Source organism: Stegostoma tigrinum, chromosome 28 (assembly GCF_030684315.1).
Source record: "Stegostoma tigrinum isolate sSteTig4 chromosome 28, sSteTig4.hap1, whole genome shotgun sequence".
Classification (NCBI taxonomy): domain Eukaryota; kingdom Metazoa; phylum Chordata; class Chondrichthyes; order Orectolobiformes; family Stegostomatidae; genus Stegostoma; species Stegostoma tigrinum.
The window spans coordinates 10900695-10916388 of NC_081381.1; the positions used below are offsets into that span (position 1 = coordinate 10900695).

A 15694-nucleotide genomic window follows, 5' to 3' on the forward strand; every position below is an offset into this window, starting at 1 on the left:
CACAGCCACGAATCGTAGAACAAAGGAAACTGAAAAACAGCAGTCTTCTCGTAGAGAAGAGTATCGTGGACTAACTAAAGCATTTAGATTTATATGATTTTTATTTAAGACTGTGTGTGATTTACAGGCTTGAGCATGATTCTTAAGGATTGTAATCATCGCTCTGTAGTGCAGCAGATTCTTAAGCACAACAATTTCTTAGGTGGCTTCTTTAGAATGGGCTTGCCCTCTGCTCGAACTGATCAGCTTTCACTCCATTTACTATCCGAAAATCTGATCCATTCCAAAAATGAAGTTCTTGAAAAGCAAATTTATAAATCTGTTTTTCTGTCACGGCCTAAGGATAAGGAGGTTGGCTATTTAGAACTGAAATGAGGAGAAATATCTTCACCCAGACAATAGTGAGCCTGTGAGATTCTTTATCACAGAAAGTTGTTGAGACCAATACATTATTTTCAAGAAGAAGTTAGAGATGGTTCTTGGAGCTAAAAGGATCAAAGGACATGGGGTGAGGAAGTGGAAGCAGGGGACAGAGTTGGATGATTAGCCACGATCCTGTCAAATGGTGAAGGAGGCTTGAAGGGCCAAATAGCCTACATTCTGCTTTTTTCCACAATTCTAAATAAACCAACCATCAGAAAATTAAAGCAGGGAGGAAACTCAGCAGTAACACATTGTGTTCAGAAATAGTCCTTCTGACCATTAGCTCTATGAATTTGGTTAGGTATGGTGGACTGTCTCTGAGGAGAGATTGAGTAGCTCGGCCCTGTACTTGTTGGAATATAGAAGAATGAGAGTGGACCTCAGTGAAACATACAAAACTCTTAAAAGGATTGACAGGTTACATGCAAGAAGGTGGCCTCACCTTGTAGGAAAGACTAAGACCAGAGAGCATTATCCCTGAGTAAGGATTCATACATATAAGACAGAGCTGAGAAGGAACTCCTTCTTGAGGGCAGTGAATCCTTGGAATTCTTTACCACAGAGGGCTGTCGAGGTTGGGTCATAAAATATATTCAAGGCTCAGATAAGATTTTTAATCAGAAAGGGGATCAAAGGTTATGGAGAAAACACAAGGAAGCAGAGTTGGGGATGATCAGATCAGTTGCAATCTCATTGATTGGTGGAGCAGACTCAGTGGGCAAATGACCTGCTCCTGTGACTTTATGGGTGAGTTCACTAATTAATGTCACTGAAAATGAAGTGAAAGATTTCATCATGCTTGTGACTGTGTTTGTGTGGAGGTGCCTAAAGCCATGTTCCATTCAGATTTACCACTAACAACAATCCAACTCTGAGTAATTCTGTTTGTACATTTAGATTGTGCCACTTGGAAGGAAAGAGATAAAGGCGACAGACCTGTTACAGCGTTTACAGATGGAAGCTGATGAGCAACGCAAACAGAAGAAACGTCAGAATGTTTCTGGCCTTCACAAGTGAGTTGTACATTTTACTAATTGTGAGACAGGCGTGCTGTTGCTCTTTTACAGGTTGCTGAAAAACTACTAATATTGATGCACAGCTGCTAACCTTTCACTTGAGGTAATGGCAGCAGCCTTCTTGGGCTGGATTTGAAGCACAGCAGGACTTTGGAAAGTAACACCGCTCAAATCTGCCGAATGATCTTTCTGTTGCTCCCCTTGTGAAGTCATTAATTCTGTACCGGCTCCTATAGGATGCAACACATTGTGTGTGATCGTTCAGAGAAATAGGAACTGAATAGAAACTTATCCATCCATGACATGATCAGAACCATGCCTCATCCTAGAGGATATTCAAGTGTATAATCTTTCAGATGCAGCTTGTTTAATGATATTCAGAGACAGGAACTCCCTCTTCCTGGAGGGAGAGGTCATTTGTAGCACCGTCCAGTCTGAAAGCTTGTTCAGGACAGAACAGCTGTTGAGCTTAGAACTTCCTAATTCTATATGACAAAGCTAATGACTCAATACATAAATAAACACAGATACTTGTCTTTATTTGTTGTGGAACATTGTGATTTGAATTCATCCTATCTTCAGCAAATGCTTATGCATAGAATTCCTGATGGATGTTAGAGTTAAAAGAACATTAATGTGGTAATAGGCATTAGCAAGTCATAGATGTTGACATAAATTATACCATATGTAATGATAATTTGCCAGCATATTAGAAAGTGCATGGCCAAAGATCAGTTCACAAGTATTATTAAAACGTAGAGACGTTAATGTAGAATTGCAGCATTATCATGTGTGTATTCATTCATATGATGGACGGTAAATAATATCCTGGTCACACACTAGTCATGAAGCTTGTGTCCCTCTGTTTTTCCAGATATCTCCAGTTACTTAACGGAAAGGAAAATTTTCCTTGTTTAGTCGATGCGGAAGATCATGTAATTTCATTCCCACCAATCACAAACAGTGACAAAACAAAGGTAGGTTAATAATTAGCCTTAGCTCCTTGCAAGAGGTCAAAAATGAGTCATAGTTACGTTTCCAGTAAGTCTGTGCAGTCCTGCAGAGACCACGAAAAGTTTTGACAAGTCACACACCGTAAGCAAAGTGAGTTTTACTTTTCTCATTTATTACACTTCATTGTTCTTGTGTGTAGATCCGTCAGGAAGTTGAGAATATTTATAGGCATCAGTGAGCTATGGATTAGATATTTGTTCACTGTTCACTAGGACCCAAGTTCAGGGTTAGTCTGAACGGTATCCTGAAGAGTCCCTATGTGTTCGCTTTTTAGAGAGCTTTAATGAAGTGAATTTGTACAGTTTTAATTTGTTTTGGATGGCATTGGAGTAATGACACAAAGCTACTACTGAATGCTCAATATGCTTTTGGTTTCCTTCTAGTAATTTGAAAGAGATATGATTGCTTTGCGTAACCAAACTAAGTAAAAGGACAGTTACATCAACAACGCCACAACCCATGTCACTGCGGAGTATTGTCAACATCACTTCCAAATAGAATAAAGAAAGAAGGGAAAATAGTGACTTCATGTCCTTTCCCCAGTTCAGACAGCAGTGATGGATCTATAATGTAGTGATGTGTCCTCCAAAAACATCGCCACCTTTGTCAGGCATTGGTTGTGAATGAGGAGGATGTCGATGAGATAAAATTCAGAGTATTCTGGGAGCTCTCCGATACCAGTTTGAGACAATCCATCAGCAGATTCTCGACCATTCTTGAAATCCTCTACTTCCTTTGCTTCAGAAAGCTCTATGTCTAAGAGATTGACTGCTTTCACTGGTGCAGCCTATTCTTCCACGGAAATATTCCAGCCCAAATGATTGGCAATGTCTCCAACACACTGGCTCATTTCCTACACCATGGGCTAGCAGGTCTAGTGCTGTCCAAAGTGTTGATGTATGAGAGGGGAAAGCAGGGAGAGATGATCAATGAACTGTCACCCCCCTGGGCGCAGTCGATGTAACAAAACTGACCAGAGCATTCCTGCTTAGTCAGTCACTGATCTGAAGACTTCCACCTCCCTGTTCCGGGGGAGCCCTCTTCTAAACTCTGACCATTGCAGAAGTATGGCAGAAGAAGATTAGTCTGTCAATGTTGTACTCTTACTCAGAGAGATGACTGATGTAGCAAATGAAGCGATTTCACGCTGAAGTGGTTGGAATTTTCTCCTGTGATTATGCTGAGACACAGTGTTTGGTTAGGAAAGAGTGTGCTGTGCCTCAGTGGTGGTCCCCAGTCTTGGCACACGGGAAGTGTTCTGTTCCCAAACACTTAATGCCGCATAATGTGATTGGCACAAGCAAAGTAATGAAACACAAAGGTAGTTTTATGTTCAGTTGTGAAGACATTAAACCATTGCTGACTGTAGAAGGTACTAGTGAAGTACAACTTGCTGCTGCTTCTCACTTTTTAATGGAATGGAGTGGAGTGGAATGATTAAATGATGTTTCTGCTCTGTTTTACAAAATGCTACTTTGCTGCCCTTCATTCCTGAAGACTATCTAGCCATGCTGTACAAGTTGACTGATTCCAGTCACCTTGTGGTGCGTGAACAGAACAACCCCTCATACATGCTCTTTAAAGAGTGTTATTAAACTAAAACAGTCTGGTAGTGTATTGCATCCCAGCTCAGTCATTGTCTTCATTGAAAAACCACATGCAGATCCCCATTGCGGTGAATGTAACATGATGGTCAGGAGTAGGTAACCTGGCCAAAAGATTATCAGCTCTATCATAATTTAGGCATTGAAATCTGTTTTTGTTCTTCTATCACCACCCTCTGGAGATAGATCAACTTATTGTCACAGTTAATTAAACCAGGCTGTTTCATTCTGTGAAAGGTTCTGGTTCATTCTATGTTCATGATAAACTATTGGGATAGTTGAGGGAAATGTCCTTATAAAATACTTGAATTTTGTGGAAAATTTGCCTAAATATTTAGTATTAGCTGTAGTTCAATTGGTAGCACGCTCGTCTTTAAGTCAGAAATAGTGGGTTCAATTTCTCAGTCCAGAAATTCAACAACCAATTCAAAGCTGACCCCTCAGTGCAGTACTGAGGGAGTGCTGCGCTGTTAAAGCACTGTCTTTTGGTTGGCAGGTTTACTCCATGCTGCCTCAGTTAAATATGAAAGATCCATGGAACTATTTTGAAGGGCAGTGAAGCCATCCTGGTGTCCTGACCATATTTATCCCCCAATAATATCACCTAAAGCATATTATTTCATATTTATCACATTGTGAGCGCTTACTGTTTACAGATTGGCTGCTGTCTTTACTGCATTATGACAGTGAGTAAATGCAAAAATATTTCTTTGATTGTAAAGCAAGTTGGGATGTCCTTAGATTGTAAAAAGGGCTTTACAAATGCACACCTTGTTTCTGAAAGAAAATGTCTAAATACGTTACTGCATTGTTCAATGCTCTGAGTAAAGAGGTAGTCGTTTTGATGCCTTCTAATTTCTGCATGGAATGTGATCTATACTGACATATGTTTTTATTTGGAAAACTAAACAATGTTGGAAAATCACAGCAACACAGTCAGCAGCTGTTAAAAAGAAATGACTAATATTTGGGCCGGAGAGCTTCCCTTAATTTTTTTATCTCCCCACTGTTGTAGTTTTCATGTTGTTTTATAATACTTCATCTTGTCTTTAGATTAGAAAAACCACCAGTCAGCTGTTCTTGGAAGTAACCAGTTCCACAAACCTGCAGACTTGTAAAAATGTGATGGACCGTTTGATTGTGGTGAGTAACTTGAAACCTCCTGGACTTACATGTAGCCACTGATACTTTGTTTGTTTTGGTTTTTTTTGTCCTGTAGCTACTGGATACATGTTTAGTATAATTACGCTTACTCACATGTTAGCTATGTGGTCAATGGACTTTTCAACTACATATTGAATCTGTACTGTCCTTTGTCGTAATTTATTTCAGGTGATTTTGCTCTGTACTGTTTCAATGTTTGCCTTAAACTTTACCTACAATGCAAAGTCAGTTTTGTCATCGAGCGGTCCCCTGGTTTTTGTCCAGGTGTGTGTGTGTGTGTGTTCTATCCTGGCATAGTCTCTACCCAGTATCCTCCAGCCTGTTGTGATTTTGTAGGAAGGTTGCAAGTTTTCAGAAGCAGTGAGTGAGTGGGCTTTCCCTTAGACCCCAGTCTCTGTTCCTTTGCAAGTTCAGACAAGAAGAAACTTAGAGCATAGCAGTGCACCACTAGCAGGCACTTGGCCCTCCTGTGTACGCCATCTGGGATTTATAAGATCACTGTAGACAGTCAAATGCAATATCTGGAATCAGCCAAACTCTCATCACAATCACAAACACTCATCAGGTAACACTCTGGGGAATTCCTCAAACCTCCACTGGTGTCGGATGGAATTGTTTTGCAGCACATTCAAAGGACAGGTTGTTTGCAACAGTCTTCAGCCAGACGTATCAATTGGATGATCCATCTTGGCCTCCTCCAGTGGTCCCAAGCATTACAGCTACCTGTCTTCAGCCATTGGTTCACTCTACATGATATCAGTAAACAGCTGGAGATCCTGGATACGGCAAAGACTATGATTCCTGACAACATTTTGGCAATAGTACTGAAGACTTGTGCTCCAAAACCTGCCACTCCCCTAGCAAAGCTGTTCCAGTACAGTAACAACACTGGCATCTATCTGGCAATGTGGAAAATTGCCTAAGTATGTCCTTTGCATAAAACTCAGAAAAAATCCAACCCAGCCACTAACTGCCCCATCAGTCTACCCTGACCATCAGTAAAGTGATGGAAAGTGTCAACAGTGCTATCAAGCAGCATCTGCTCAGTATACTCAGTGATACCCAGTTTTGGTTCCGCCAGGGCCACTCAGCTGCTGACCTCATTACAACCTTAGCTTAGACCTGGACAAAAGAGCTGAATTCCAGAGGTCAGGTGAGATTGGCAGCCCTTGATATCAAGGCTGCATTCGACTGAGTGTGGGCATCAAGGAGCCTGAGCAAAACGAATCAATGGGTACCAGGGGCAAACGCTGGCACATAAGATGATGGTTATGGTTGTTGGAGGTTGGCCATCTCAGCTCCAGGACATCTCTACAGATTTTCCTCAGGGTAGTGTTCTTGACCCAAACGTCTTCAGTTGCTTCATCCATGACCTTCCTCCATCATAAGGTCAGAAGTGGGGATGTTCGCTGATGACTGCGCAGTGTTCACCATTCGTGACTCCTCAGATACTGAAGCAGTCCACATCCAAATGCCACAAGATCTGGACAGTATCCAGGCTCAGAATGAGAAGTGGTAAGTAACATTTGTAGCCTGACATTTGTGTGGCACAACCATCTCAAGTAAGCGAGTCTAACCATTGCCCCATGAGATTCAATGGCACTGATTGCCTGAATCCCACCCTATCAACATCCTAGGGATTACATTGACCACAAATTGAACTGAATTAGCTATAACAGCAGGTCGGAGGCTAAGAATACTGTGTGATGTAACTCACTTCCTGACTCCCCTAAAGTCTGAACACTGTCTACAAGGTACAAGTCAGGAGTGTGATGGAATACTCTTCACTTGTCTGGATGGATCCAGCTCCAACAACACTCAAGCTTGACACCATCCAAGGCAAAACAGTCCACTTGACTGGCTTCACTTCTACAAACATTCACTCCCTCTTACAGCAATGTTCAGTACCAGCAGTGTGTAATGTCTACAAATTCACCAAAGATCCTTAGGCAGCACATTGTAACCTGCGGCCACTTCCATCTAGAAGGACTAGGCTACAAATATGTGGGAACATCACCATCTTCAGGTTTCCCTCCAAACCACTCACCATCCTGACATGGAAATATGTCGCTGTTCCTTCACTGTCACTGGGTCAGAATCCTGGAACTTGTGGATCCATCTACAACATATAAAATGAAGTGGTTCAAAAGGGCAGCTCCCTATCACCTTCTTAAGGGCAAGTAGGGTCAGGCATTAAATGCTGGTCCAGACAGTGACATTTCACAAGCGAATAAAAAAGATAAACTTGTAATTTTCATTATGAGTTTTCACTGCCGTCTAGTCCTGGATCTCTCTTGTAAAATGATTACTGGATAACAGTATACCAGCTATCTCATAATGAACAACCAAAACTGTTGAGTGCTTAAGTCTGAGCAGCTCCTGTAATACGCAGTCCTTTGTCACGCAATGCTGAACAGCCTTATTATAACAAGGAACTCAACACCTTTATTGTAATTTTAACCAGCTGATAATCAGCATTGTATCCAGGTTTTGAATTATAAAAGACCTTTGTTCAATCTGATTGTCTAAGGGTAGCTTGTACAGTTATGTAAGCATAATACCACCATGCTCTGTTAACCAGCAATAACATAAGACCATAAGACATAGGAGTGGAAGTAAGGCCATTCGGCCCATCAAGTCCACTCCGCCATTTAAATCATGGCTGATGGGCATTTCAACACCACTTCCCTACACTCTTCCCGTAGCCCTTGATTCCTTTTGAGATCAAGAATTTGTCGATCTCTGCCTTGAAGGCATCCAACGTCCCGGCCTCCACTGCACTCTGCGGCAATGAATTCCATAAGCCCACCATTCTCTGGCTGAAGAAATGTCACCTCATTTCAGTTTTAAATTTACCCCCTCTAATTTTAAGGCTGTGCCCACGGGCCCTAGTCTCCCCGCCTAACGGAAACAACTTCCTCGCGAAATAATGACGAGTGAGTCTCTAAAAATTATACATTGCATTGTTGTTCTATATCAGGAACATTAAAGTGAAAGGGCCAATATGTTTCACAGCTTTTGAAGGGATGGTTTATGCTCAGTAGAAATGAATTAATGTCTGGTGCATTCATGCCTTACCTGCTTGTTTTTGATATAAAACCAGACCACTTTGTAATGAATACTTGAGGCCATTATACCTGAGTATGAACAACTGAACTGGAATGCTGCTACTTCCTCCAGGAAATTTTAACTCTGTTTTAATCCAAAGTCAGAACCAGATGCAACCTGCAAATATAACAGAACTGCAGCGTCAGTCCTCTCACAGTTTAATGCACCCAAAGAGATCAGCATGAGGTTACTTCAGACTGACCAGAGCACCAGAAAAATTTGAACCCCACTGATTATGGTTTTAGAACATAGAACAATACAGTGCAGAACAGGCCCTTCGGCCTCGATGGTGCGCTGATCTGTGAACTAATCTAAGCCCCTCCCCCTACACTATCCCATCATTATCCATATGCTTGTCCAAGGACTGTTTAAATGCCCCTAATGTGGCTGAGTTAACTACATTGGCAGGCAGGGCGTTCCACGCCCTTACCACTCTATGAGTAAAGAACCTGCCTCTGACATCTGTCTTAAATCTATCACCCCTCAATTTGTAGCTATGCCCCCTCGTACAAGCTGAAGTCATCATCCTCGGAAAAAGACTCTCGCTGTCCACCCTATGTAATCCTCTAATCATCTTGTATGTCTCTATTAAATCCCCCCTTAGCCTCCTCCTCTCCAATGAGAACAGACCCAAGTCCCTCAGCCTTTCTTCATAGGGCCTGCACTTTTAGTAAATCTCACCACGATTTTGTAATTTGGTATCAGAGATAATGGGAACTGCAGATGCTGGAGAATTCCAAGACAACAAAATGTGAGGCTGGATGAACACAGCAGGCCAAGCAGCACCCCAGGAGCACAAAAGCCGACGTTTCGGGCCTAGACCCAGATGAAGGGTCTAGGCCCGAAACGTCGGCTTTTGTGCTCCTGGGGTGCTGCTTGGCCTGCTGTGTTCATCCAGCCTCACATTTTGTCGTCTCACGATTTTGTAATTTGGTAGTTATAGATTATTTCTGCTGATGTGAAACTCTAGCTGAGAGGAAAGATTTGTGATAAAATGTGTTGATTCAGACTGTAATTCATCAGAAGACATCAGAAAGAAACTTGTTAAATTTGAAGATAGTAGATGTTTTGAATGATACATTGGCTGTCTTTTCAGCTCACAGAGCTGACTTTGAAGTTAGTGCAGATTGTATATAACACTGTCCTCCCTGCGGCTTTTCATTGTGTGACTTGGGCAGTGTCAGCCCACCAGTTGCTCCCAACTCATGACAGTCTATAATTTGACAATTTATACCTCCTTTCAGAGACGTCTTTAGGAATTATGGTATGGGAATTGGAATCATTTGAATTAGTATAATGTGGCAGATTGGATTTGATGTATCTTGATGAGTTTTTGACAGTGGTAACGTGGCCATCATTAGGCTGGCCCTTCATTAATTTCAGATTTTTAAAAACTGAATTCAGATTTCTCTATCTGCCATGGTAGGATTTGAACACATGTACTGTAGGTACAACACTAACATGGGGTTCTGGATTACTAATCCAGTGACATTACCACTACACCACTGCCTCCCCAAACTGCACATTCAGGCGATTGTAAAAGGTTACATTCTATAGCATTTGTGTTACCTTTACATTACGTTTTGGACTGAGCATTATGCCTATGAAATAATAAAATAAAAACAGTTTATTTTCCCAAAATCTGGCAGAACAAACCTGTTCATGGGATCATGCTCTCACTGACCAAGTTGTTCCTTTTATGTAAATAAACCACTTGAAAGAAATTGGGGCCTGAGGAAACATTCTCTTAGAAAATAGTGCATTAACTGCTGTGTGTGGCATGTGGTGGACGATTGATTAACGCAAACTTTATAAAAACAACATAACTCATTTGATAGTCATAGAATATTACAGCATGGAAGCAGACCCTTTGGTCTAATTTGTCCGCGCTGACCATAATCGCAAATTAAACTAGTCCCACCTGTCTATACATGGCTCATATCCCTCCAAACATTTCTTATTCATGTAACTTGTATATCATGCATAATAGTAGACTGTCAAATCAACAAACCCAATTGATTTCTTGTGGTACTCTCACTTACTTTCTGATTTAGTTTGAAGTCATTTTCTTTACTTTTCACTGTACTGCATTGCCACCAGCGAAGCTGGCAAAAGAAATGACATGACTCTACCAATACCCACCTTATAGATTCCGTGTCTGTGACTCAGCCACCCTGCAGCAAAATACCTATGCCAGTTACAAACTGTCTTCCGCAGATAGTCACTGCATTGAAGGTAATGCTCAGTAGATAACTGTTGAAATTGTAAAGACCATAAGATGTGGAAGCAGGGGTAGGCCATTCAGCCCATTGAGTCTGCTCCATCATTCAGTGAGATCATGGCTGCTCTGATCACTCTTAACTCCACCATCCTGCCTTTTGCCCATAACTATTGATACCCTTATTGATTAAAAATGTGTCTATCTCAGCCTTAAATATACTTAATGACCCAACTTCAACAGTTATAGAGCCATACAGCATGGAAATGGACCTTTTGATCCAACTCGTCCCTGCCAGTCAAGTTTTCCAAACTAAACTAGTCCCATTTCCCTGCATTTGGTCTATATCCCTCTAAAGCTTTTCTATCCATGAATGTGTCAAAATTGTTTTAAGTATTGTTACTGTACCTGTATCTTCTTCCTCTGGCAATTTATTCCACATATAGGGGAGGTGATGGCCTAGTGGTATTGATCCAGAGAGCCAGATAATGTTCAGGGGACCCAGCTCGAATCCTGCCACAGCAGATGGTAGAATTTGAATTCAATAAAAATATCTGGAATTAAGAATCTAATGATGACCATGAGTCCATTGTGATTGTCAGGAAAAATCCATCTGGTTCACTAATGTCCTTTAGGGAAGGAAACTGACATCCTCACCTGGTCTGGCCTTCATGTGCCTCCAGACCCACAGCAATGTGGTTGACTCTTAACTGCCCTCTGGGTAATTAGGGATGGGCAATAAATGCTGCCTGGCCAGCGATGCCCTCATCCCGTGAATGAATAAAGAAAAAAAATGCACCACCCTCAATGTGAAAAAGTTGCCCCTCAGGTCCTTTTTTAAATCTTTCTCTTCTCCCCTTAAAACTATGGCCCCTAGTTTTCAATTCCCTCACCCTAGGGAAAAGACCACCCACCCCCTTTGCACTGAACAATATCACAGGTTCCCTTCCCTTTGAGAGAAGAAATTCCTCCTCATCTCCTTAAATGTGTGACTCCTTTTTCTGAAGTGATGCTGTCTGGTCTTAGACTCTCCCAATGAGGGAAGCATCCAGTTCTCCACATCTCCCCTGTCAAGGCCCCTAAGAATCTTGCATGTTTCAATAAAGTCATCGCTCATTCTTCTAAATTCCAGTGAGCACAGGCCAATCTGCTCAATGTCTCCACTTAAGACAGTACCTCTGTACCCGGATTCAACCTCATGAACATTATCTGGACTGCTTCCAATGCCAGTATATTTTTCCTTAGAAATCATTCACAGTATTCTAGCTGTGGTCTGACCAGAGCCGTGTGTAGTTTTAGCAAGACTTTTTCTATTTTCATACTCTAGTCCCTTTAAAGTAAAGACCAACTTTATGTTTGCCTTCTATTTATCAACCAAATCAGTAAGCTAGTTTTCTGTGGTTTATGGATAAGGACTCTCAAGTTAGTCTGTGCTGTGGATTTCTGGAGTCTTTCTCTACTTCAATATTATTTAGCTCCTCTATTCTTTCTGCCAGAGTGTGTTATCTCACACTTTCTCACATTATGTGCCATGTGCCAAGTTTTGCTTAACCTGTCTGTATCCCTCCGCTGATGTGTGGCCATCCTCCTAACTTGCCTTCCCACCTATTTTTATCATCCACAAACGTGCCCATAGTATCATCACTTTCCTCATCCAAGACATGAATATACATGGTAAATAATTGTGGCACTCCACCAGTAAAAGTGAAGTTTTGGATGACAGCTACAATCCAGAAAGAGATTCTGGCCCACGTAGTTGGGGAGGTGATGGTGAGTGGTATTATCGATAGACTATTAATCCAGAAGTGCAGCTAATGTCCTGGGAGCCCTGGTTCAAGTCCTGCCACAACAGATGGAATTTGAATTCAATCAAAAAGTTTGGAATTAAGAATCTGCTGATGACTATGAAACCATTGTCGATCATGGGGAAAATTTATCTGGTTCATTAATATCCTTCAGGGAAGGAAATCCACCATTTTTACCTGGTTAGAGCTGACATGTGACTCCAGACCCACAGCTGTGTAGTTGACTGTTAACTATCCTGTGAAATGGCCTAGCAAGCCACTTTGTTTGAAGGCAGCTCAGAACGGGCAATAAATGCTGGCCAGCCAGCAACATCCCATGAATAAACTTTAAAAAAGGAGCTCATTGATATAGGTTTCAGTCCTTGCTATTATTGCAGAGAAGCAAGTGGCTCACACTGAAGCTGCAGATCAAACTGAATTTACAGTTCAGTGCGATGTAATGTTTATTCACGGGAGCTGAAAGGATGGTGTCAGTGCACTCCAATGTTTAATGGAACAATAGGTCTGTATTCTTGGGGTGGATGGAGCTTGCTCCATGATGCTTCACAGCAATGAAGATTGGAACTAGACCAATGCTCCATGGTAGACTTGGTGATCTCATGCTTAGACTGAAGTTAACACTATTACAGAATGCTGTTGGCTTGCCCTTGTGTCTTGGACACGTCACCCTGTCATTGCAGGCTAGGTCCTTCCTATCTGACTTCTGATTATCCTCTAAATTGGTGTCAGAACAACTGATGCCCATGACTTGCTATGAAATGTATAACTTCACTACTAGCTCTGATCAACTGCACCTGGCTTTGGAAATGAGTGTAGAAACGGGGACAGACTATTCGACCAGCCAGATTTCTCAGCTCTGCTTGTAGAATGTTCAGACTGTGACTGACACCACTGGCAAACATTGATTGTTGGAAGAAGCGTGGACTTTATAAAATAGAGAGAAGTCAATTCTTTAAAAATATTCTCTGCTTTGTTTCATCCTATCGCACTCATCATTTCTGACTGTCCTTTCCTTTTTCTGATGAGTATGCCTGTTTTCTGAATATCAGAGTCTTGATTTGCTCCTGGGTAGTTTTGAATCATACATATAATTATCCCTAAAGGGGAGGCAAAGCAACTAAAACGACAAAGGGGAAGGGTCTAGGCCCGAAACGCCAGCTTTTGTGCTCCTAAGATGCTGCTTGGCCTGCTGTGTTCATCCAGCCCCACACTGTGTTATCTCGGATTCTCCAGCATCTGCAGTTCCCATTATCTCTGACACCAAAATTGTGAAGATTTCGTTTAAAAGCAGATGCACATGTGAAACAGCAATAGATTTTTTTTCCTCCCAGTTTTCATCTGTTTTTTCTTTCTCAGGATCTTTTGAACGATAGACAAGCCCTGCCCTAAGCTCACTGTGTTTTGGAATATTGTGACTAAGTTACTGCTTTAAAAGACTGATTCCCAGTTACTCTTCATGAGTGTTTCAGGAAACTGAAGAATCTGTCTCCACTATCACTGGTGTATGAAAAGGAATCAGTTGTGATCATACTTTAGTGTTAATGTCACAGATCCCATGGATGAGGCAACTAAAAATGTATAATGTAAATTAGGAAGACACTGACAGCTCTCTTCTTGCTTCCTCGAAAACCTCAGTTTTACCATCTGATATGACCCTAGGTTCTATTCAGTCAAGGCTGAGTATAGTGAATGTGATGGTAGGGGTTAACTTTATTGGTTTTAATACCCCTATTAAGAGGGAAATGATAAAATAAGGTTCTGTTTCATATTGTGATTAATTGATTAGTTTAATACATTCTATTTATATAGTGCAGACCTTACTGAAAAGTTAAATGCAAAAAGGGTTCCAACCTTGTTTGTGTGTTTCTTGTTTTGCTTGGTGAAATGTTTCCATATTTGAGAACAATTTGGAGTGGTTTAAGTCTAATTTAGTAGACTTTTTGAGATGTTACTTGTTAGCACACAGCAGATGTATATTGGCCATGACATGTTCTTGTTTTTAATAACAGCGAATGGCAGAACTGAACAAGTTCACCTTCGAAAACCAGGAGCAGGAGTTTGTATCTGATGACGTGACTGAAGTGACTAAAGACCTAACAGAAGACCAACCAGAAGCTGATGACCTTCCCGCGATTAAGATGACCAGTCCCGAACTGATAGTGAGGCAAGTGCGGGTCGTGGATGCAGAAGGGAACCTGAAGGTTGTTTACCCTGCCAAAACTGACTTAAACGTGGATGTCCATAATGTAACAATAATCCGATAGTTCCCCCACACAATTTTTTGCCACAATTTTGCACTATTTATGTTTGGGGTTTCATTTTTTTTAAAATATGTACCATTAACACACTTTCTCTTGAAGCTGCTGGTTTTGACTGGAATATTTCCTGGCTGGGGTCTCTGGCCCTTTAAGTAATTGGCCACTAATCATCTAGTGGCAACTGTACAACTACAGAGGTTGTCACAGCAACTGTACAAGCACTTTCAGCATTGTTTTCATCTGTCTCTTTTAGATAGTACGTTTGAATTGACTGTTTAGTCTCTCAAAAGAAATGTTTGTTTGCCTGAGCCAGAGAAGGGTTAAGGGAGATCCCCTAAGTGTACCTCACAATATAGATTTTGAGAGTAGGGAGAGAAAGAGCAAAACCAGACAATATTGCAATGTGGTAGAACTCAATAACATCAACCCAGGAAGCTTCAGCGAATGGGTCATCTTAGTCATCGGTGGAGTGAGCAAAGTATTTCAACCAAAAATGTCTGTTCCAACTTACACCCCTGGTTTTGTGAATAAATGGCAACAATGTTCTGCTAACTTTGTTCAAAATGGTCAATTAATGTTACTGCCATTGTACAGCTTACAAAATATAATCTGATGCAGTTACTCATTTATTTGATCATTTTTCAACTCCATCCTTTCAGTTTTTTGCTTCAGAAATTGACACGGAGTTAAGGTGTACCTTGGCCTGTTTCTGCAGTGTTTAACAATGCCAGTGTTCCTGCATGAAGGGACTAGATTGGTGGTGGTGTCATGGAATGAAAAGTGGCATGGACAATGAGATAAATCCATTCTGATTTTGCTGTATGTATTAATAAACCAATGCTGGAAATAAAACAGTCACCATTGGTAAATTCTGTGTCTAGATTCATTTGTGTATTGTGTCATTGAAGTCAGACTGACTTATTGAAAGTTAATTTGTTCCACTGTCATATACCGATTATCCTGAATTATTGCAGCCATCACGGAAATGACTCCTCATTATTAATCACAATTGTTACAACACACAGAGACCTTTTGGCCCATCATGCTTGCACTAGTTCCGTTAACTGGTATCACTCTCCTGCCT

The 15694-nt window shown here is 41.2% G+C and overlaps 1 protein-coding gene across 1 annotated transcript in view; it reads left to right on the forward strand.

The window, feature by feature from the left end:
• The window catches only part of lrrc47 (leucine rich repeat containing 47), a 41096-nt gene extending 25635 nt beyond the window's left edge, over window positions 1-15461 (forward strand). The window contains exons 4-7 of the mRNA XM_059638021.1: window positions 1321-1436; window positions 2314-2416; window positions 5111-5200; window positions 14362-15461. Of these exons, the coding sequence (XP_059494004.1) occupies window positions 1321-1436; window positions 2314-2416; window positions 5111-5200; window positions 14362-14616 (564 nt within the window). The 3' untranslated portion in view covers window positions 14617-15461. The remainder of the gene's footprint in view (window positions 1-1320; window positions 1437-2313; window positions 2417-5110; window positions 5201-14361) is intronic.
• Window positions 15462-15694: the final 233 nt, after the last annotated feature.